Source organism: Piliocolobus tephrosceles, chromosome 1 (assembly GCF_002776525.5).
Source record: "Piliocolobus tephrosceles isolate RC106 chromosome 1, ASM277652v3, whole genome shotgun sequence".
NCBI classification, from domain to species: Eukaryota; Metazoa; Chordata; class Mammalia; order Primates; family Cercopithecidae; genus Piliocolobus; species Piliocolobus tephrosceles.
Window position 1 is genome coordinate 38,299,961 of NC_045434.1, and position 23,083 is coordinate 38,323,043.

At 44.4% G+C, this 23,083-nt stretch overlaps 1 protein-coding gene across 3 annotated transcripts in view; it reads left to right on the plus strand.

The window, feature by feature from the left end:
* The window catches only part of CACNA1E (calcium voltage-gated channel subunit alpha1 E), a 335,424-nt gene that overhangs the window by 229,297 nt on the left and 83,044 nt on the right, over positions 1-23,083 (plus strand). For all 3 annotated transcript variants that reach the window (XM_023203509.2, XM_023203510.2, XM_023203511.2), the window contains exons 8-17: positions 9,306-9,421; positions 13,723-13,776; positions 14,425-14,514; positions 15,450-15,659; positions 16,413-16,525; positions 18,074-18,186; positions 18,530-18,661; positions 19,171-19,243; positions 20,144-20,261; positions 22,845-22,912. In XM_023203509.2, the coding sequence (XP_023059277.2) occupies positions 9,306-9,421; positions 13,723-13,776; positions 14,425-14,514; positions 15,450-15,659; positions 16,413-16,525; positions 18,074-18,186; positions 18,530-18,661; positions 19,171-19,243; positions 20,144-20,261; positions 22,845-22,912 (1,087 nt within the window). The remainder of the gene's footprint in view (positions 1-9,305; positions 9,422-13,722; positions 13,777-14,424; positions 14,515-15,449; positions 15,660-16,412; positions 16,526-18,073; positions 18,187-18,529; positions 18,662-19,170; positions 19,244-20,143; positions 20,262-22,844; positions 22,913-23,083) is intronic.

Sequence of the window (23,083 nt, forward strand, 5' to 3'; positions counted from 1 at the left end):
GGAGAATTAAACAGAGTAGATCTGAATTCTGCTGTGTAACTCTTTGTCTTTCAACACTCCTGAAAGCCTTTATTTTTCTGATCTGCAAAACAGAGATGAAAGTGTGGTCCTCTAGTCCTTTTCTTAAAAGGTTTTAGGGACCACCATGTGAGAACTCATAACTTTTCAATGTTCATAGTACATGCTATTCCGTGATCATCCACTCATGGGAGGGATTTGTGAAGCAGTTAGAATGAAATAGTGTAGTATCCAAGAATATTTGTGGGTTTTTTGGTTTTGTTTTAAATTTTATTTGCAGCAATACCAACAACAGTTTATTGATGGTGATTTACTGAATAATCAGTTAACATCTTTCTAGCATGTGCCAGCAGCAGGGAAGGAGGGTGGCAGAGAAAGAACATCAAGGATGGTTCTATTTCATTCACAGCAGATAATCCTTGAAGCAGCTGGCACATATTGTGTGGATGACAGAGAATTTGGTGCTATTGAACTTAATGATCTTTAATATAAATGTGTCAGGATATCCAGCTGACTTATATACACAGCTGAATTCCTGATCTTCCCTCTTCCCAAACCTGCCGCATTATCTTTTCCATCCCAGTTCACTTAACTCCATTCTTCTGGTTGCTGTAGCTGAAAACTTTGGGGTTATCTTGGATGTATGTCTCTCTTAGACTCCTCGTCTAGCGGCCAGCAAGTCCTCCTAGCTATGTCTTCATAGTCTATCCAGAGCCCCGCTGTTTCTCGTGAGCTATACTCTATCACTCTGGCCAAGGCCACCATCATCGGATACAACCTGGAAGATCTCCCTGCTTCCACCCTTAATCCCCTTCAGTCTCTTCTCAACAGGACAACCAGTGACATTCTTTGCAAACAAGTTGTGGGACTCCTCCGCTGCAACCCACCAGTGGTTTCCCAGTCACACCAAGTAAAACTCAAATCTTTATAGGGTCTCTATGGCCCTACATGATGGTCCTCCACTTCCCCACTGCCTGCTACCCACTTTGACCTTGTTTCCATGTATTCAGTCCACTCTAGTCACATTGGCCCTTTTCTGTTCTTCAGAAGTTCCTGCAAGATGCTTCTGCCCCACAGTTTTGCTCGGTCATCACCTCTCCCTGGAATCCTCCTGCCCGGATGTCTGCATGGCTCACTTCCTCACATCTCTCATATCATTCCTCAAGTCTCCTCAGTGAGGTCCTCCCTGGCCACTCAACAGTCCACCTTCCTGACCCCCAATACTTACTATACTTCCCTGCTTTATTTTTCCCTGAGGAATTATCAGATTATAACATTCTATATGTTGTACTTATTTATCTTGTTTATTGTTTTTCTCCTGCAGTATAATGTAAGCTCTGTTGAGGACAGAGATTTGCTTCTTTTTTGAGAAGGGGGTCTCATTCTCTGTCCCAGGCTGGTCTTGAACTCTTGGCCTCAAGCCATCCTCCTTAAATTGGCACTCAATAAATTGTATTTTGGAGGTGGAATGAATATATAAAATAAAGGCCTTGATAATAGGTTATCTGTATTATGATACATTCTCAGAAATGTCAGTAATATAACAGCTACTTGGAGCAGCTACTATACTTTGCACTTTCTATCATTTAATCCTCACAACAACCAAATTTTGAGACAGTTATGATAATTATTCCTAATTTTATGAATGAGGAAACTGAGATTTAGTTTAAGAACTTGCCCCAGATCACACCGTGATGGAGCTACGATTCAAACCCAGGTCTGTACAACTTCAGAGCTTTTAATCATTATACTTTAACATTCTGGATTCCACCAGCTTTAAGGTTAAAAACCAAAACAGGAAGCATATTCCATTCCTTCATCATCTCCCTTACATTAATTGTCATGCTTTTTTCCCCCTGCGTCTACTCAAACAAATAAATGAGATCTCAATATTGAGAAGAGAAAGAAAAAAGACCAGTCATTCCCTGAGCTCCTAAAAGAATAATCTTCTTTGAGTTCTTATAAGTGAAATGTCATGAAAGCTGTGGCATAGAACTGGCTTTGGAACGTGATGCTCCAGGTCTGCCACCACCACCCTAATCCTTGGAAACGGCAAATCATCTGACCACCTCTCTCTATGCCTTAGTTTCCCTGCTTGTGGAAAGCTGGTCTTGGACAGTGATCTGTCGGGTTCCCCTCGCCCGATATCCTGGTCTGTAAGACTCCTGGTCTGTCTTCCATTGCTGTGGACATAAGGTGGTGGGGTAGGAATGGGATATAGCACTTCATGTAATGCCATTTATTTGCCTTAACTACTTTAGGGAAGGATTTCTGCTTATAGGAGGAGCCTTCCAAAAACTTCAGATTCAAAGGAAGAATGACCCCGTATGATGTCGTTGAGCATTTGCATCACCCATCCTGCTTATTAGAGTCAATAATGGATAGGATTTAGAGGGCTAGCTTCTGTTTTGGCCTTTATTGACAACCTAAGCCTCCTTAAATCCTTTCTAGAACAAGTCAAGGGATAAAGCATAAATAACTTTAATACTGCTGAACTCTGTGACCTTCAGTAAGATGTTTACCTTCTCTGGGGCTGTGTTTGCTTCTCTGAAAAATGGGAGAAACAGTTCCCCAGGCTCGTAAGAACACTGAAAATATAGGAACACTGAAGAGGCTCACCCCAACCCCAGCCCATTTTCCAATGGCACTGAAATGAAACCACTGCCAACACAGAATTGCCAATCTTGCTTCCAATTTCTCTGTTTCAGAACATTTAGGGTTGAAGAGGTTTTTCTTGATGTCTAACCCAAATTCCTCCTTCCTAAAGCAAAGACTTTACAGAAACCTTGGCAGGGTTTCCCTATGGGTAGCAAAGCTATTTGAAACACGGACTCTGAAGATGAATAGGAATATGACCATGTGGCCATTTGTGTGCTTGGCAGAGTGTGTGTACATATGCTGCTTGTGCCAGGATGAGTGTGTGTATCCATGCCAATGTGTGTGATGAAGCATGCAAGTGTGTACAGGAGTGTGGATAAACAGATCTTTGAGTCACACAGGCTGGCCTATCCTGGCACTTTGTCTTCCTTTTGGTTGTCATGACAGCAGCGAGGGGCTGTGCATCAGTAAACAAAGCTCCCTGCATGGAGGTGGGAGGAGAGGTCTGGAGAGAGAGGCTAAAACACGAGCCAAGCAGTCCTCCAACAGAAGCTTTCTTACCCCAGCCGACCTACCAGAACATCTTCATCACTAGACAAGCATCGAGATACTTGTCCAGGTGCCCTGTGACTGACTCTGTTATGGGTCACATAACATGGGCAGACATTTCAGGCTGGAGCTAGGCTTTCATCAACCTCACTTCTAATCCCCAAGAATTAGCAACAGCATAATCAAGTCTAGAAATGTGAATGACCGAAGACCTTCCTAGTATCAGCCTATGGACTAAAACCAGTTACTTCATTAGGGCAGAGATTAACCACTTTGTGATTTGTCTGTAGCAATGGCTCCTTATAAGTTCAGACATTCATAAAATATTAATTTTAATAATAACCTGAAAATGATTTCAAAGAAGTCTCTGTTTACTCTCCCCTCATCCCTCCACACACACATGATAAATGTTTTGGGCATTCTGCCTTGTCTGAGATTATGTAATTCTTCCACTTCATCTTATTGATGAATAATATAGAATTAGCTGTGTATGAATAGTTGATTTTTATAATTTATGTTTATCATGTAAACTGCTGCAGATAAAAAGCAGTCACAAATACAAATGTAGTAACCAGGATAAAAGAAAACTGCTCAACCATGCAGTGCAAAGATATCCACCTTGTTCTTAGTTTCCATGACTGAAATTTAGAAACCCAAACCTTGCATACATATGTAGCATCCAGAATAGAGGCTCATCCATGCTTAACTCCAATTCACCTTACTTCCCTGTATGCAACAGCCATATGTGAGGGGAGCTACAGGTTATCTTCCCTCAGAGGAGCCAGGTTTGGGGCTGGAGGAGCAATCTAAAATTAAGGATAACAGAGTTGGGTAAGGAGAAGCGTCTGGAATGAAACACCGCTTGGATTTGTGTCACTCTACAATCTCTTATGGGAATCTAGTCAGGACTCTCAGAGTCAACCAAATCTATCCCTGCCTCTAGTTATGAGCCTAGGGTTTATATGGGTCCTAATGTCAACTCTGACTGATGAGGAAATTCAGACAGCAAGGTGACTGCCCAGTTTGTAAGCAGCAGAGGATACCTAGATCCCCGGCTCTGAAAATAGACTGGTGGTGTTTCTGCTGCATCACATGGGGATTTATTTTTGTTCCCCTTGTTTGGAATTCTGAAATCTGGACGCATCCTATCTTGAGTTCTGTTACATCTCTGGGTGTAGAAAGCCTGGATAGAACAAATGAAAAGGAGCCAGTTACCTATCCTCTTACCTTAGGCCACAGGCTTTTGCCAAGGGGCCTTAGAGCATATGAACACTCTTCTACTATAGGCCAGATTTCCCCTTTTACATTTTCTATGCCTTGCTCCAAAGGAACTGGATAAATTAAGATATTCATAGTTCCCTGCTTTGAGCTGCCTTTCAATGGAGGAATTCAGCAGTCATCTGGTAAACTAAATAACGGTAATATGCTTTATCTTTACAAAAGCATCATCATCTGAATAACCCCAGGATCCTCTGTGAAGAGGACAGGGTACTCAGATTGTCAGAGGAGAGAGGGACCAGTTAAAGCAGTATGCTTTGTTTCCTAGGTCTGGTCACATATATACTCATGAGCCTGATGGGCATGTTAAATCTAAGGTTTATGAAGCTGAATCTTATTTGCTTCTGTTCTCTCCAGAATGCAATATATGTATGAATAAATGGACACAAAATCAAACAGTATATCACTAGCTTGACTAATGCTATGAATTTTATTCTAGGTCTTTAATAACCCAACACAGAGCAATGGATTTTTATGCTACTGTTTCAATGAAAAGGATAATCCCTTAAAGAGAAACAAAAACCATCTCTTTATATCCTTATTTTCCTCAACCTTGGGCTGAAATGAAATCCCTCTTGTAGATTTTAAATGTTGACTTCTAGGTAGCAGGGTAGACAGCTAAGGCATTGTGAAAATAGCACATAACCTGGAAGAAGACATAATTTGAATTTTGTCTCTGCCTCTTGCTAACTGGATTATCTTGGGGAAGTAATCTTTTTGAATCTCGCAGGGCTTTTGAAACTTAAATAATTTACATGAAAATGATTTGTAAATTTAACAAGTTTAAGGTGTTATATGAACATTACCTGTTCTTGATATTTTATTTCTATAACCTATAGAATCTATCATACCAGACACTGGGTTAAGCTTCACTGACCCTTGTTGGAATGTGATATGATGCAGGCTTTACTTGACCTCATGAAGCCCGCACACTAGTCAGGGAGACAGGCCATGGGTACTAACAATTACAGCAGTGAGAGTGGAGGGGCGATAAGAGTTAGGAAAGACACAGGTGCTGGACTTGCTACCCAGGTTCCCAATGAAAGAACAAAACAGAAAAGGCCACTTGATAAAGCCTCATAAAGAAGGTCCCCCACATCCTCCATGAAGGTGCTGGAGCTGCTTGGGAGTACCCCCAGTGGTGCACATTCATTGCTTTAATTCTTTTAGCCAAGAGACTTGGCCAACTTTGTCAGACTCTGGGCCTGTGAGTTCCAGCTAGAATGCCAAGTGGGAGGGTGGGAGGAAAGGGAGCCTATAATGACAAAGAAGAGCAGGGAACCCAGCAAGTGAGACCTGGATCCAAGAAACTTCCGAACAAGGAGGCATGTGGAAACTCCGCTTAACCTGGAATCAGAAGAGGTTAGACAAAGGGAGGTTAGACTGGGGTTTGTTGGCCTATCCTGCCAGAAATCAAGCTACATTGTCATTCTGGGGGCCATATAGAGATGACAAAGCCCATTCTTTATAGTCTAATTTACACTGATTATAGTGAAGTCAAACCAAGAGAAACTGGTGGCAGTGTGCAGGAGTTGCCGCTCGTTTACCTGCTCCCTTTGAGTCAGTGCAGAGATGGAGTATACCTTCTTTTAAGCTTCTGGGAGTCAGGGAAGAGCTATGACTTCTGCTAGTAAGCCTGGATATTTTTCATAAAAAAAAAAAAAATCTACTGAACATATACTATGTGGTAGGCCTATTCTAGTCTGGGAAGATAGAAGGTTGAGTAAGGCACAGAATGTTTTTGCAGAAAACTCACACAGAAAGAAAGACAGCTGACCATAGTAAAGGTCTGCCTGCAAGATGAGCTCTGAAGAGTTGTAGAAGAGGTAGACTAGAGGCCAGAAGGTTGAGGGGCAGGGATGGTGGGACCCAAACAGAAGAGGCAACATTTCAGCCTGGCCTTGAAGAAGGATTTCGACTCAGGCAGATAAGAGGGAATTCCAGGCAGATAAGCATTGTGCGCTAGCCTCGAATGCTCACCCTGCCTTTTCAGGAAGGGTGGGAAATGTGCTGTAGTTGAAGCATGGCTGTGGTGGGCTGTAGGCAGTCAGGGGGTGGATAGGGATGGCAGGAGGAGATGAGGCTTGAAGAGAAAGGTTTGGCTCCAACTGTGTAAGACTTTGAAGGTCATGCTTGAAGGCTTCATCATCTTCATTCAGCAGAGGATGATGGAAGCCGTAAAGGAGGGGCTGATAGAGTAGAAAGAGATGGAATTTAGAAGATCTGAGAGTTGTAGTTCCTCTGAGGGGCTATGTGTCCTTGGACACTTGCCCTCTCAAAGGACCACTTAAGTCCCTTCAGATTCAGTTTTCTGAGCTGGAAAATGGATCTGTTGGTCATAATGCTTACCCTAGATGCTCAAGGATGATTATGTTCCTCTGGTCATAGCCTGCTTCAATTCTCCTCTTTCAAGATCTTGCTCAAAATATCGTCTTATTAAACTTCCCTGGATTCCCCCAGAGCTTAGTTGAGAAATCAAGACACAGACCTATGAAAAGATAAAGTAGCATATAAAAATGCCATGGGACTAGGCAAATGTGTGGGGCCTGAAGGACTTGGGCTCTTATAAGAGAAAGGCCTGGGTTCTAATCTTGGCTCTGTTTCTTACTTAAACTCCATCAAGTTGCATAACTTTTAAGTTAAGAATGAAAATACCTATTCTACCTTCTTCTCAGAATGGTTGTAAAGATTAAATGAGCAAAATGTATGAAGATGCTTGGTAAATTAAGAGATGCTCTACACATGCTACTTTCTATGGTTATTACTGGAGGTTTGGAAGTGGTAAGATCCAATGAATGACCTTTTAAAAAGATAACATTGATAGTGTGAGATGGGTGAAAGGAGGAGAAAGAGACAGGAGGTTGAGAGACCAGCTGGGTGCTATTGCAGTGGTCCAGGCGAGGAAGGATGAGATCATGGACCAAGATAGCAGGGTGAATTCAGGTGCTTTTATGAAGGTAGAACCAACAGGACAATGGTACTAATTGGACAGGAGGGACGGAAAGAAGCAAAGATCCAAAGGTAAGAATTTTGGTGGATGGTGATGCCATGAACCAAGCCAGCCCCTTGTTACTTTCAAATTGCTGAAATTCAGAAAGCAGAAAGGAGGCATCCCAGGGCTTGAATTCAGTTACCCTGGCCCTCACTGGCCCTGGTTGCTCTTCATTCTGACTCTCCCCTTTCCTTCCGCCATAGCACCTTTAGTAGAACCCAGTGAACCTGAAGCCAAGCACAGGAGAAATTCTCCTTCCAATGTGCCTTTCCCTAAACCCTCTGCCTGATTATAAGCAGGTGGCTATACCCAAGGACACCAGCTCTATTTCGGCAGGAGGGCCAGGTGAGGCATGAGCAGGTGTCTCTTGGCATTATTGTAGACTGGCATCTCCCCTTTCCCCGCACTGTGGCTGGGGCCCATCCCCAGCCCCTCGTTCATTTCTTCTTCCCTAGACATGAGAGAGAAACTGGTAGGACTCACAGTGGGTGCTGGACTCCCTCAGATTCAGACTGCACCTCTCTCTCTATTTTTTTTTTTGAAACGTCTTGCTCTGTCGCCCAGGCTGGAGTGCAGTGGCACAATCACAGCTCACTGTAACCTCGAACTCCTGAGCTCAAGCAGTCCTTCCACCTCAGCTTCCCAAATTGCTGGGGTTATAGGCATGAGCCACTGTGCCTGGCCTGCAGTTCTTTATGGAGATCACATTTAATAAGTAGAACAGCTTCCCAGGTAGTGGGAGAACACCTGAGCCACGGCTGGGAGGCACTGCACTGGTAAGGGGCATCTTAGCCTGGAAGGGTGTTTGGTGATGAGAAAGGCATCGCTAGAGGTGGCTTCTGGAGGAACCTGTTAGGAAACTGATTTATTTATCCCCATTCTTTCACTCATTAAATTTGATCCTCCTTTTCTCTACCAGGGAACCCTTAGTCCTCTTCTCTCCTCTTTCTCCCATGGAACTGTAGCCTTCTCATTCCTGTTGTCACACCAAGTGGCATTAGTCCCCTGAACCTGTCATGGGCTTTGTCTTCTTCCTGACCCTCACCTGGGCATTCCCTCTGCCTCATCATCTCCCCACCTTCCCACTGGCTTTATGGGAGTCAGGTGTCCTTCCCACGTCCCTTCCTTTCTTATTTAACTGACATCAGCCACCTTTGAATAGCATTTTAGCCTTTGAAGTCATCAGCCTCATTGATCTTCAGTGGCAGCTTTTATTAAGTACCAGAGTACAGGACAGCAGAGGCAACACGGCGTTGTTATTAGAGTTCAAATCCCAGCAAGGTATTTCACCTCACTAAACCTTGGCTTCTCCATCTGTTAAATAGGAATTTTAATAGTATTAATACTTCATAGGATGGTTGTGAGGATGAAATGAGTTAACGGGTGTGAAAACCATTGCCACCATCCAGGGAGGAGATAGTGGTGAGAACAGGTATTTTCCTAAGCCTTGGTCATATATTGATCATAATTGGTCAATATACATTAATCGCTATTGTTATCAAAAAGAGAAAGAGTAGCTGTGCCCTTCAGAGGGTTAAGGGTTTTCATTGTAGCTGAAGAGGTGGAACATGGCATTTTGAAACCTAGTTTCTCACATGGCTAAGAACATACCTTTCAAAATAGAGCAAGCAATCAGTTGGTCCTGATTGGAAGACAGCTAGTCTGGGAAGGCTTCCTGTGTGAGGCTGAATGAGGTGTGTTTCTGTGTAACATTGTAAGGAGGTCATATTTGCAGCCTGGATCAGAGGAAAGGGTACATGAGCTTAATAGAGGTACTTGCTCAGATGCTCTGTCTCTGTTGCTTGATTCACCCTTTCCCTGAGTCATGGCCCTATCCAAACCCAGTGAATCTTATCCTTCTTGTCCACAGGGAGTTTGCCAAAGAGAGAGAGAGAGTGGAGAACCGAAGGGCTTTCATGAAACTGCGACGCCAGCAGCAGATTGAGCGTGAGCTGAATGGCTATCGTGCCTGGATAGACAAAGCAGGTAGGCCTGGGGGGCTGCAGGAGGCTGATGAGTGGGCTGCAGAGACATCAGGGCCAGCCCCTCACTCCCAATTCTTCCATTCAAGGGGCAGCCTAGACAAGAGAAGAGAGACGCTTTGGATGCCTGGTTGGCTCTTAAGGTTCCCTGCTCATCCCACTTTCTTCCTCTGGGCTCTAACTGTCCCGTCTACCAAACTGTCCCATCTACCCAACACCTTAAGGCAGGCATCTTAGCAAGGTGAACTGAGTAAAAGTAACATACCCCAATCCTGGAGCTGAGACTTGGTTGATGGTGTGTTATAATATTGTTCCTGGTGCTCACAGCCATCCATTTGTTCAGCAAATATTTATTGAGTGCCTACTTTGTGCCAGACCCTGTTCTAAGCACTTGGGATACAGCAGTGAGCCAAATGGTCAAACAGTTCACCAAAGCTCTTCTCTTGTAAAGCTCTCTAGTTGGGGAAGGCAACAATAAACAAAATAATAAATGAGTAACTCATAAGACAATGATAAGGTAGTAAGTACTATGGGAAAACTGATCAAGGTAGGGTTATGGGGTATAGAATGTGCCACAGTTTTAAATAGGAGGTCAGGGTGGCACCATTGGTGTGTAGACTTGAAGAGATGAAGGAGTGAGCCAGAGGAAGATCTGGGAGAGGAGTATTTCAGCACCAAGTACTTAACATGGGAGTGAGCCAGGGGTGCCCGAGGAGCAGAAGGGGGAAGGAATAGGGAGGAGGAACAGGAGACAGAGTGATGGCTGTCACCGGGGAAGTGGGCAGCAATTGTGTTTGACCTTATGGGGCATTGTAAGGGCTATGAGCTTCACTCTGAGAAACACAAGAACCACGGGAGGGTTTTGAGCAGAGGACTGACGTGCTCTGACTTTAGACCATAAAGGAGCATGTGCTGGCCACATTGAGAATAGACCATAGAATGACAAGGTTGGAAGCAGAGGGACTAGTAGTGAGGCTATTGCCACCATCCAGGGAGGAGATAATGGTGAGAACAGGTGTTTTCCTAAGCTTTGAGCTGTCATCAGTTCTCACTCTGTGGCTCAGCATTAGGAATGGTTCTCAGCTGCCTGTGAGAATAGGTCCAAACCTATCATGATTTCATTAACCGACAGAGCCACTAGATTCAAGTTTGGCTGTGGCTCAGATGCTTATGAGGGGCATCAATCACCCCCATACTTGTCAAGAAAAGGGGTGGGTTTGCTTTCTTTATTATTTTAAAGGTTGGTTTGCATTAGTATTATATATCTTCATTTTCTTCCAGAGGAACACATGATTTTTTTAAAAAACTACACATATGACAGTCAGTATCTTTTCTCTATTCCTAATAGAAAACATAGCACAAAAGTGAGGTCACAGAAGAAAAATTTGGAGTATGATTTAGTGCTTAGTTGCTTGAGCCTTATTCTTCTGTAGGAGCTTTGGAATGACACTGTGACACTGTGGCTGCCAACACACAAAAACCCTCTCTAAGCTCTGCAGTCAACCTTTGGTGACCTCCAAGGGTTGAGAGAGTACATGTATGATTGCTATCTGCACCCCCTTGTAGCCTCTGGAAACATGAGCAATGTGTATTGACTATACTTGCGTTTCACCCTTTCTCCTCCAAGGCTGTTGTGTAGGGATGAAGCGGACATGAATGTCCCCCACCGCTTCCCAGAATGGTAACTCAGGCTTGCCATGGGAGGGCAAGCAGATTTGCCTCCAGGCAGCTCGATGGTCCCAGCTGTCCTTGGCTTTCTCGGCGGAGGAGCCATCTGACAGACCACTAAGAGAGCTGGCAGCAGACCCAGGAAGGAGCCCTCGCAGCCCTGGCCACCCCACACAGGTCAGGTGGCAGGGTATGCTGCTCGCTGGGGCTCTGCTTTTCAAATACTTGCAGAATTCCAAGGCTTCCCTTTCTTCCAGTTGGCAAAGCCAGCTCTCTCCTTCTAAGAAAAAAGACGCACTGCGACGTCAAAATGTGCTTCCTGGCCCTTCCCTTTACAAATGGAGCGCGAGTGAATCAGAGACATATGGGTTACATTTCCCTGGAAAGACACTCAAGTTCTAAAGCGAACTTGGCAAAAGGGATGAGGTGGGGAGGAAGGGGGGTGGCTTCAGCACATCCAGAGCCCTTGAGTGCTTCCCAGAGATCTCGGCAGCACCACACACCTTCCATCTATCCTGGGGGGTCCCCAGATCTGCCCACCCCAAAGCCCAGACACTATGTATAGCAAAAGTAACTGTCTGGCTAAGGTGATTAAAGTTGCTATGAGGGATTTTAATACGTTCCTACTTTTAAAATGATGCCCTCCAAACATGTGCTCTAAAATGACTTAAAACCCCTTTTTGTCTGCAGGCAGGAGTGCCCCACCAATAGCACTTAATCTATTAACTTAGCCAGAGGCTATACTTAAAAAAGAAAGCAAACATTTATGACTTGGTAATAATGGCCATCCTATGAGTACCATCCCAGCTTTAACATGTTCACCTCCCTAGGAAATACATTATGTACTCTCAGTTTTATCTGCAGCTGGAATTATGGTAATGACTTTAACCTCTCCTACTGTCCTTTTACTTGTTAAAAGTGTTTATGTTTAAATTAAACCATTGTTTAATAGGGTCTGAGGCTAGCTTTCCCCTAGCAGCTGGGATCTTAGGGCATGTTTACTGAGGCCTCCAGCTCCCTGACCTGTGGGTTGGGCTCAAAACTCATCCCATCACTCCTCCTCATAGGGCATGCAGGATCCCACCAGACTTGGGAGAGAAAGGCTATTTTGTTGGTGCACTTGGAGGGATGCTAGTGAGGTTTGGTCCAACAAGTCTTAGTAGAAAATATGCCCCTTCAGATAATGACACCTCAGTAGAGTATGGGACTGCTCCTGGGGGCACCAAGAGGGAAGAGTACAGGGGACTGTGTGGTGTCGTTTTAGAACTCTAATAAGTGAATATATTATTTCAGCATCAACCAGTCCTTCAGTTCTCTAACACCAACTAGGTGTTCAACAATCAGTTAAATTCTAACACTAAATACTACCTCAAATTAGCACAGACCCCACAGGTTAAAGGCTCCGTTCCATAGGATTGCCCCCACTTGAGATGGCAGCCAAAGTGGGGTCTCCAGGCAACCAGCATATCTGCCTGGCTGACTACAAATCTGGGGTACCCACAACCGTCCCCCCCCCCCCCCCACTGGTTCAGTAATTTGCTAGAATGACTCACAGAACTTTGGAAAAACCATACTGTATTATAAAGGATACAACTCAGGAACAGCCCAATGGAAGAGGTGTATAGGGCAGGGGATGGGGGTGGGGGGGCGCAGAGTTTCGTGTCCTCTCTGGGAACACCACCGTTCCTGCTCATTGATGTGTTTACCAACTCAGATGCCTCCTGAACCCCAACATTTAGGGGGGTTTATGGATATCTCATTACATAGGCATGCTCGATTACACCATCAGCCATTGGCAGTTAAACTCATCTCTAGTGCCCCCTCCTCCCTAGAAGTGGGAGTAGGGAGAGGCTGAAAGTTCTAGCCTCCAGTCCTGTGGCTGTTTGTTCTGGCTACAAGCTACCTCCTCTAACCTATCGAGGCCCCTCTCTCCTCCAAGAGTCATTTCATTAGCATACGAAAGACTGCCAGGAACCAGAGAGAAAAACCAAATACTTACTTTTTATTTTATCTTAGGGACAAATTCATGATTGGCCCAAGCCTCTTTGGCTCAGGCTGTGGTAAACCAAGAAAGGATGGAAGCAATGGGGACAGGAGGAAGCCCACAAGCCCGTGTCCTGTCTCCGAGGACCTTTGGGCATCTTCCTCTGACCCCTCCTCAGAGACGCAGACTAAAGCCCAAAACGTGGGCTCAGCTCCTGAATGAGGGTGTAGATGTTATGACCAATGGCCACTGGCAAGGGAAGCTAAGGAAGCTCTTGCTGCTAGAAGTTCAAGGAGTTAGGAAAGACAGGAAGCTGGGTGGAATTAAAAACAGAAATAGAAATTTTTCATTCCTATCAAGGATTTTAGCCTCTTCTTCTCCTCTCATAGGTATCCTCCTGAACAGGGGTATCAGACATAGAGTGGATTGTTACCACAAGCACCCCCTCCCTGAGGCTTCCTTTCTGTTCTCAGGAGCTCTCTGTGTACCCTCTGTGACACTTGCTTTCTTTCTGATGCTGGTGCCTATGACAGGCTCTGAACTCTGCTCTCTCTCTCTGTTGCCCTAAGCTGGAGCTGTCCCTGAGGGATTTTCATCTTGCAGAATAATTTGGCATTTACAGATAATTTACCAAACCATTTGTTTCCATATAGAGGAAGTCATGCTCGCTGAAGAAAATAAAAATGCTGGAACATCTGCCTTAGAAGGTAAGGAAATGTTCTGACGCCTTATTCCAGTTGGATTTGCCCCCTCTTCGGCGATGGCAATCTCTCTTGATCAAAAGGGGAGAAAGAAATAAAAGACGGTGCTCTGGGATTTGAAATGAGAGTCGTTCTGTCATAAAATCCCTCATGCTTTAAAATGAAGGGAATTGAGTCACAGATTTAAATGCCTTTTAAAGTGATGAAAATGAAACCCAAGAGTTGTTTTGTTCCAGGGCATGTGATTGATACTGAGCGAGGAAAAGGCCATCCTACAACCAATGCTTTCTAAAGGGACCTGCTCTTAAAATGTGTGGGGGTCACCTTGAGACCACTTTCATTACCAGGAAGTGGCATTGTAGGTGAAGAGCCAGGACAGATGGATACAGAGTGCCTGTTTACCTTCTGCATTTAGATAGGCTCTAGCGTGGCTTCCAGAGCCCTTGTGTTGCAGGAGGTGCTGGTGAGCACGGCATTTGTGGTCTGGTAGACGTCCTTGATTTCTCTTACCCTGGCTCAGGTATTAAAGGCAGATAGATGCCAATGTTACAGGGACCTCAAACAAGGCCTCTTGCCTGCATTCCTCAAAGTTTTGTCCAGAATGATCTGGGTGTACTTGTGGCCTCTCACTGGCCTTCCCTTTCCCTGGTGCAGTGCTTCGAAGGGCAACCATCAAGAGGAGCCGGACAGAGGCCATGACCCGAGACTCCAGCGATGAGCACTGTGTTGATATCTCCTCTGTGGGTGAGTGGATCCAGTTAGATCTTTTACTTCTCTGATCTCCCATGAAAAGGAAGATCCTACCTTTTGAGAAGCACCACAAGGAGGGAAAGAATCCAAACAGTCCAGAATTTAGGAATGTAATTAAGGAAAAGGGTGGAAATGGAATCTAGATTACAATGATTTGTTAAAAAAAAAAAAAAAAAAAGACCTGGGGATGCTGTTCACATGAAACATGGGATTTAGGGCTAAGAATCCAACCCAAGTTTTTCAGGTGTGGCAGATGTATTCCATTTGCAGAGGTATCCGCCCTCTCCTGGGAGTGATGATGAGAACCCACTTTGGGACATTGTTCAAAGGATCCTGAGGACCTGTTGCTTCCAGGGGGGACACGGATGTGAGATCTTGAAGCCATTTGCTTAACTTAAAACTAATTCTGATTGGCAATTCTTTAATATTATGGGTTCCATCTCAGGTGCTCCTAGAGATTCTGGCTGATGGCAGGTTTTTCCTCCCCAGAAAAAGGGAAAAATCTTGTTCCATCCTCAAAAGCAGAGGAGATTTACAAAGCTCCTTGCTGTTTTGTGCCACCAGTAATAGAAATATCACCAATGCAGCAGAAGGATTGTAGTGCTTGAAGCTATTTAAAAGGAAAGGGCAGAGAGAAGCCCAGTCTGTTGCAAACATAAACACGATCCTATTAAGATTCAAGACGCTGGTGTCCTGCCTGGGGAATCTTTCCATTTCTTAGGACTGAGAGTGGCCAGAGAGGAAAAACAGGGTCACTGCCTATAGAAACTACTGAGCCCATAAGATGGGGATTCCCCAGACCTGCAATGTGGCAGTCACCTTGCCCTGGGACTAGAGCAGCCCATCTTGTCCTTCGAATGCTCCCTGTCCATGGAGGGTGACCACAGGATATTTTGCACTTCATTCTTCCTCCTTACTTCTCCCCTTAGGCACACCTCTGGCCCGAGCCAGTATCAAAAGTGCAAAGGTAGACGGGGTCTCTTATTTCCGGCACAAGGAAAGGCTTCTGCGCATCTCCATTCGCCACATGGTTAAATCCCAAGTGTTTTACTGGATTGTGCTGAGCCTTGTAGCACTCAACACTGCCTGTGTGGCCATTGTCCATCACAACCAGCCCCAGTGGCTCACCCACCTCCTCTGTAAGTAAAGCCTCTCTCTAAAGCCTCCTCTGCTGGTCCCCATGTGGGGCAGCTTGGTGTGTGTGTGAACGCAAGAGAGCAAAGCACCCTGCTAGGAGGAGTTCTACCTCTTCACACTGTGAGGGAGGCCACATCATCCTCAAGGGGGCTGGAGTATCTCATGACTGTTTCTAGCTTTCATTCTTTAGGTAAACAGATCATTGCTGATGAATCAACAAGATAGCATAGCGTTATACTTTTGGGTACCACAAAGCCTTCACTTCCTTTCTTAAGGAGGCTCAACGATCGGGAGTTTTGATCACTGAAATCCTGGGCAGGAAGTTCTCAGGGCAATGGAGATCTCAAATAGACCAGAAGAAGAGCTGATAGGTCAGCTCCAGATTAGACTGCCACTGGACGTGGGTGAGGGTCAAGGGCCTGTCCCTGCTGGGTGTGTGGGGAGGAATCCAGCCCTTTGATCAGAGCCATAGTAAGTCCTCTCTTTCCCCTCTGAGGGCCCTCTACCATAGAAAGGCCAGTGACAGGCCTACCTACTGAAAGAGAGCAATGCTGATCTGTTGAGTGCACCTGGGACTCAGCCTGGGTCAGAGGGTACTCAGACATCATTAGGCTCTGCCCAGCCCTGGCCTGATATGGCCACCGAATGTCCCGACATGTGTTTTTGTGAGCTGCTCTGTAAGTGGGTGTGTTAGCTGAGAAATGCCTGAGCCCACCCCACATGTGGAACCAATGCTCTACTTTTAATACTTCCAGACTATGCAGAATTTCTGTTTCTGGGACTCTTCCTCTTGGAGATGTCCCTGAAGATGTATGGCATGGGGCCTCGCCTTTATTTTCACTCTTCATTCAACTGCTTTGATTTTGGGGTAAGTCATCGGAAGCCTGCCTGTGCTCCTGCTTTGCGTTGATAGGCCCTGGTTTTAGATAAGCAGCTTGCTCCTTACTCAGCATGAGGTACTGAAATCAGAATATATAAAAAGAGAATCGATAAGATTAGCTAAAGGGAATTCAGAAATGAATGAATCCTTCCCATGCAAGGTTTGTTTGTTTTTCTAAGCTCTTTGATTTTCAATATTTTTATTAAAATGTAACACATACATTGTAAAGGGTACACTTAAGTGTATAGCTCCGTGAGAGTTTACAAAGCTACCCATAGCCAGACTTTTGAACCACTTATTATCTTGGGGGAAGCCTGAGAAGGACAAAGGACTTGATTCTAGAGGTGGTTCCATAGGAAAGAGAAGCTTATATATTTGTTTTTCTACTTCAGTTTAAAATTGGGATAATTATCTAGATAGACCCTCACGCAAACACACACACACACTCTTATATTAGCAAGTCCCCACAGAGAATCTCTCAGTCAGCTGTTTACTTTCTACGTAGTATGGATATCTAAATGTATACATTGTGCTAACACTTCAAGGTGCTTTTACATATCTTTTATTTTTGTCCCCTGCCGCTTACAGGAGTCCTATGAACTATATTACATTTCAGGAGTTAGCCTTCCCACTTACAAAAGAATAAATAGAAACTCGCGTGCCCAAGTTCATATACTCAGTTAGCAGGAGAATTGGGTCGCAGAACTTTGGGCTCCTGAACCACTTCTCTTTCTGCCAATCCCACTACTTTTTCTGCCAAAGTTTCAGTTAGGTGCTAAAGATTTCGAGCACTTGCTAATCTACATTTTAACTTGGAGCATATGGTTCTGAGTATGGGCAATTCTCAAGCATAACAGCTAGTGAGAGATCACTTTAACCTTAGTTTCTTTGTGTCCGTACCTTTCGGCATTACTGTCAGGATTAATAGTTGTTGTTTCTCCTAGCAAAATATCTAGAACATAGTGGACATTCAATAAATACATAATTAAAATAAAAGGAAATTGAAATGTTCATCTGCAATTGCTGCATCTTGTAGCAATCAGATCCTACATCACCATGAACTGTCACATTGCGGGATGCAAGACCCCTGTGACTGAGAGATATTTATTATATCAAGGACCGAAACATTCTTGTTAGCACTGAATTTTAGGATGATGAGAGAATGTAGACCTTCTCTGAGATTTCTGTATTGAGATGAAACTTGTACTAATCCAAATCGCTTTCTTTGTTTTGAGTACCACTCCTTTGTCAGAGCAGCAGAAGCAGCCACTGGCTGTTGTAGTTTTCACCAAGGACAGGAGTCAGTAAGCCAATCTACAGTATGAAGGATTAAAGTTAGGAAGGGGATTGAAGAGCAATGGGAGAGAGGTGGCAGCTTCCCACATAGGTAGTTTTACTGAAGGTAGGGCTAGTGGGAGAGGAGAGTTTTTATTCTCCCATCCCCCACCGAGAGCTGTTGATTGTGTGCTGGGCGCTAGAATGCCCCCTCTTCTTCTCCTCCTCCTTCTCTCACTGTGACTGGCATTGCCTCTCTAGGTCACAGTGGGCAGTATCTTTGAAGTGGTCTGGGCAATCTTCAGACCTGGTACGTCTTTTGGAATCAGTGTCTTGCGAGCCCTCCGACTTCTAAGAATATTTAAAATAACCAAGTAAGTGAGCAGAATTTGGACTTTTCCTAATGACTTTGAGAGTAGAACCTTTTCTCTGCCTTATATTTTCTTCCATCTTCTCTTTCCCCCTTAGGGGGAAAGTATCCCTTCCCTGCCCCACCCCTTCTCTATTCTTTAGCTCTTCCTTCTTCTCCAAAGATTAAACCAAAAATATCTATGGTGCCACATTCCCAAGGGGAGCAATAGGTTACTCCTATTGCTACAAATATACAAATATACAAATGCAGGTTATTTCATAGACTACCAGGCAGATGCTGAGCTGGGCTTGGGGGCTAACTTGGTATGCAGTGTTCACAGCTGTCACGTTGTCTGGGTTTTGTAGGTATTGGGCTTCCCTGCGGAATTTGGTGGTCTCCTTGATGAGCTCAATGAAGTCTATCATCAGTTTACTTTTCCTCCTCTTCCTCTTCATCGTTGTCTTTGCTCTCCTAGGAATGCAGTTATTTGGCGGCAGGTACGTGCTCAGAAGCTTTCCATCCAAAGGAGGCTCAAAACCCAGTCGTAGACTGTGTTGGGCCAGGGTCTAATGTTAACTCGATCACCATGTTACTATCCTGTCTGCCTTTGCACATGGCCTGAATTGACCACTGAGTGCATGCATATGTGGAGTAAACATCTCTGCTTTTATTACTTTCAGGCTCTACAGGGTTCTCGTTCTGGGGACCCATTTCTTTGGTGCTGTCCCTGAAATGTGCAGCATGGGCACATCCTTCAAAGTGTTCATCAGTAGTAGTCATCAGTAGTAGTTCATCAGTAGTAGTCATTGTTACATCAGTAGTAGTTCATCAGTAGTAGTCATTGTTACAGTCTTTATAAGTTATGTGGAATGGGGAAAAAGTAGGGAAGAGGGGGGTTGTAGAAGAAAGGAGAAAAGAAGTGATGAAAACTGTGATCTTGGGGAATGAAAAACTTGGTATGTGAGATTTTCATTCCATTCTTTTCTCTATTTTTTTTTTTTTTCAGGTTTAACTTTAATGATGGGACTCCTTCGGCAAATTTTGACACCTTCCCTGCAGCCATCATGACCGTGTTCCAGGTATGAGGCCAGCTGATGGTTCACAAGTGCTGCGTGAGGTCCCTTGGACTGCACACTGCAAGACAAGGATGAGTTTCAGGATAATTCTGCTTTTCCTTTCCAGGCTCCTCCCAGGGGATTGAGACACTCTTTCTAGTTGAGCGGTCATTACTACAATAATCCCTAGAACTTCTGTGGCTTTGTTCTTACCAATAATAAGAGAGCTCTGTTGGGACCATCTCACTGTCCTTCTCCCACACCTGTGAGTTTGCAGGAGACATTGAGTCTGAGGCATTCAGCCAAGAATCACATCTATGGTTTTCTGAAATCTAGGGACGTCTTCTAACCCATTTAATGAGGTATCCATTAAATGGTGTTTATTTAACAAGGTCTCTTTTCCACCCCTGCTCCCCCCAAAACTCAACTGTTTAAATCATGGGGAAAACTCAAAATTGATAGTATCTTTGACCTAAAGAAAAATACTATTTGGCCAGAATCTGAGCTTGGACCAGAACCCAAGTTTCCTGAACTGCAGCTCACAAGGCTCTTTCCAATCATGCTGCTGTTCCAGACCCTGTATCTGGGCAGCTCTGAGGACAGTTAGGTAATGACCAGACCACCTGATCTGTGTGATTTCCACAAGGACCTTGCAAAACTGAAGGTGGGAGACACTCTGTAGTTGGAGGAACAGAACCTTTCCCTTTGATGCTCTCCTTCCATTTTCAGTGTCTAAAATTCTCTTCCATATCAAAAGAAAGTTTAGGATTATTTATGGGACTTTTTTTTTTTTTGACTCCCTGACAGGATGGTCAAGCAAGGGGGTAAATGCGAAAGACCCAGGCCCAGAATTTGCCCTTGGCATTGACCCCATTTTCTCCACCAGCCCAGGTTTCTGATGTGCCTGTCATTTGCTTTGTGTAGATCCTGACGGGTGAGGACTGGAATGAGGTGATGTACAATGGGATCCGCTCCCAGGGCGGGGTCAGCTCAGGCATGTGGTCCGCCATCTACTTCATTGTGCTCACCTTGTTTGGCAACTGTATCCTTTTTAAGATGTACCTCCTCAAGCTGCCCGCCTTACCCTGGACCAGCATTTGAGGAGGTATTGGTTGTGGTGGTGCTAGAGCTTGGGTTGGTGGGACAGGGGCGTGAACATTGTTTGGTGTTCTAAAGTAAATAAGGATCCTGATCTGAAGGATTTCATGTACTAGTTGGGTAAAGAATACAAACATAAACAAGATAGAGTATTATCCAAATCTGTCATGTATGCAAATAATAACATAGGAGGCTGTTACATTGAATGGTTGGCGGTACTATGAGCTGGGCAACATTAGACAAAGCAGAGATCACTGTAGGCTGAAATAGGCACATTATACCACTAATGAATTAATTACATGCTAATGTAGAACAAAGCCTGCCACATAGTAAGATCTCAAAATATTAGCGTTGGGATTAATGCCATTACTGCTAATTCTAGCAAATATGTATTGTATTTGGGCTATACGTGAGACCTTAAACTAAATGCTTCATAGGCACTATTTAATCCTTATAAGACAAAAAAAATCTTGAGTAAAATAACTATTAAATTGTAAAGGGAGACTAAAGTCCAGTTGCATCTAACTCCAGTGCCCTATCCAATCACAAGATCTAAACCAGGAGATTTAGGTTTTAATCCCAGCACCTCTGTGTATCAGCTGTGTGGCCTTGGGAACATTACGTAATCACTCCAACCTTCTATTTTTTACAGCTGAAAGGAGGATAATAATATTTATCTCCTTTGTTAGTGGTGAATACTAAATGAGATAATTTATTTGTGTGTGATTTATAATTACAAACTTCTATACAACTGTAACATGCTTTTGGGGAGTGGGGTTGGCCATGAATTGGGATTAGTAGAATAAAAAGGGAGAACCATGGGATGCAGGTGTAGTTTTGCATTTTCCATAGCTTCATAGAGAAGACGTGCTCTTTTAAGTTTTCTGCCCTGAAAACGTCTAGAGGTTGGAGCTGACTAGAAGCTCAACATGAGAAACTCATGAAAAGAACACCAGGCAGTGAGTCACAGTCATGGAAGCCCCATGTGTCCCAATGGCATCATAATTGTCCTGATATTCTGGGGGTAGTCAGAGCTGGACTTTGATGCTAGAACAGTTCTATGTTCCACAACACATAGGCTTTGAAGACAGTTGGAAATTGAGACTTCAGACCCTAGAGTATGGCATAGGAATATATTTCGTAGTGAATCTTGTCTGCTGTGTGACATTTTGTTAAATGAAATGTGGAACCCTTCAGGACCCTCACAAGAAGAACGGGAGAAGTTAGCATCTCATTATTGGGAGATGCTCAGTAACAGGGGCTGTGGAATCTCATTTTTTTTTTTTTTTTGTCTTTAAGGACAGAATGGTGTGACGCCCATTGGCCTAGGTAGGATTCAATTTCAGCCTCCCAGAATGGGCAGATGAGCTCCCACACTGAGCTCCCTACACATCTTGTTCAGTGATTCTCTTAGTTGTTATTGCTACGGGTAGAGGCCACAGCTGTCTAAAGACCTTTTGAATGTGACTGAACAAATTCAAAGTGCTTTTTCTATTCCCTTACTCATCAACAATCAATGCAGAAGACTTCTGTAACGAAATGTGTGGGTTTTTTTACTCACCAAGCAAATAGTCCTGCAGCGGATACTAGTTGGTGTCCTCTAATTCAATTCTGATGCTATCTACCTGGAGATAGCCCACAGGTTGAGGGCTGAATCCCCAAGACTGCCACTGCCTTACAATGACAATTGCATGCCTCAGGTTACTTTGCCTGTGTTTTGAAGGCTATAATTTGGGGTTCCCACAACCCCCTTCCTGGGTTCAGTTAATTTGCTAGAGTGGCTCACGGAACTCAGGAAAACACATTTACCAGTTTATTATAAAGGATATTACAGAGGATACAGTTGAAGAGAGGCAGAGGGAAAGGCATTGGGGATGGGCACAGAACTTTCATGCCCTCTCCGGGAGTGCCAGTCTCCAGGAACCTCCCCACATGTTCAGCTATCCAGAAGCTCTCTGAACCCTGTCCTTTTGGATTTTTATGGAGTCTTCATTACATAGGCATGATTGATTAAGCCATTGGCCATTCGTGATCAACTTAACCTTCAGTCCCTCCCCCCTCCCCGGAGGTTGGGGGGATAGGGCTGAAAGTTCCAACCCTCTAATCATGCCTTGGTTTGGTGACCAGCCCCCATCCAGAAGCTACCTAGGGGCTACCAGATATCACTTTGGAGTTTCTAAGGATTTTAAGAGTTGTATGCTGGGATACATAGTTAAAGACCAAATAATAACTTTTCAAAGTATCATAATTCTCACCCCATCTGGCCCCCAGATGGTTTGATTCAGGTATTTCTTTATCCTGGGTAAAGAGATGATATGTGGAAGGAAGGAAGAAGTACCCTCTTTCTCCTTTCAACAGAGTTGTACAGCATCTCCCTCTCTGTTCCCACAGCCCCTGCTTAAGTGACTCTTCAGGGTAGCTTCTGTTCCTGTTAGTGTCCCAGGCAGGAAAGATCATTAGGTGGCCTCTCAGCCTTGCTGAAGACTTTTGCTTTTCTTATTTGCCCATCCTTAATTCATCACCCCAGACACGCTACTGAATGTGTTCTTGGCTATCGCTGTAGATAATCTGGCCAACGCCCAGGAGCTGACCAAGGTAAGCATTGTTCTCTGGGGATCTGATGTTTCTCTAGTGCCATTGAGTACCCTCTGGCTTTTGGAACTCTCTCCAAAAGTCTACATTGTCTGACTCAGGCCTGCTAAGAAGGCCCTCTCTGGAAACTTCTGGACAGTTGGATAGCCACACACCGATGATGGAAGCCTGGTT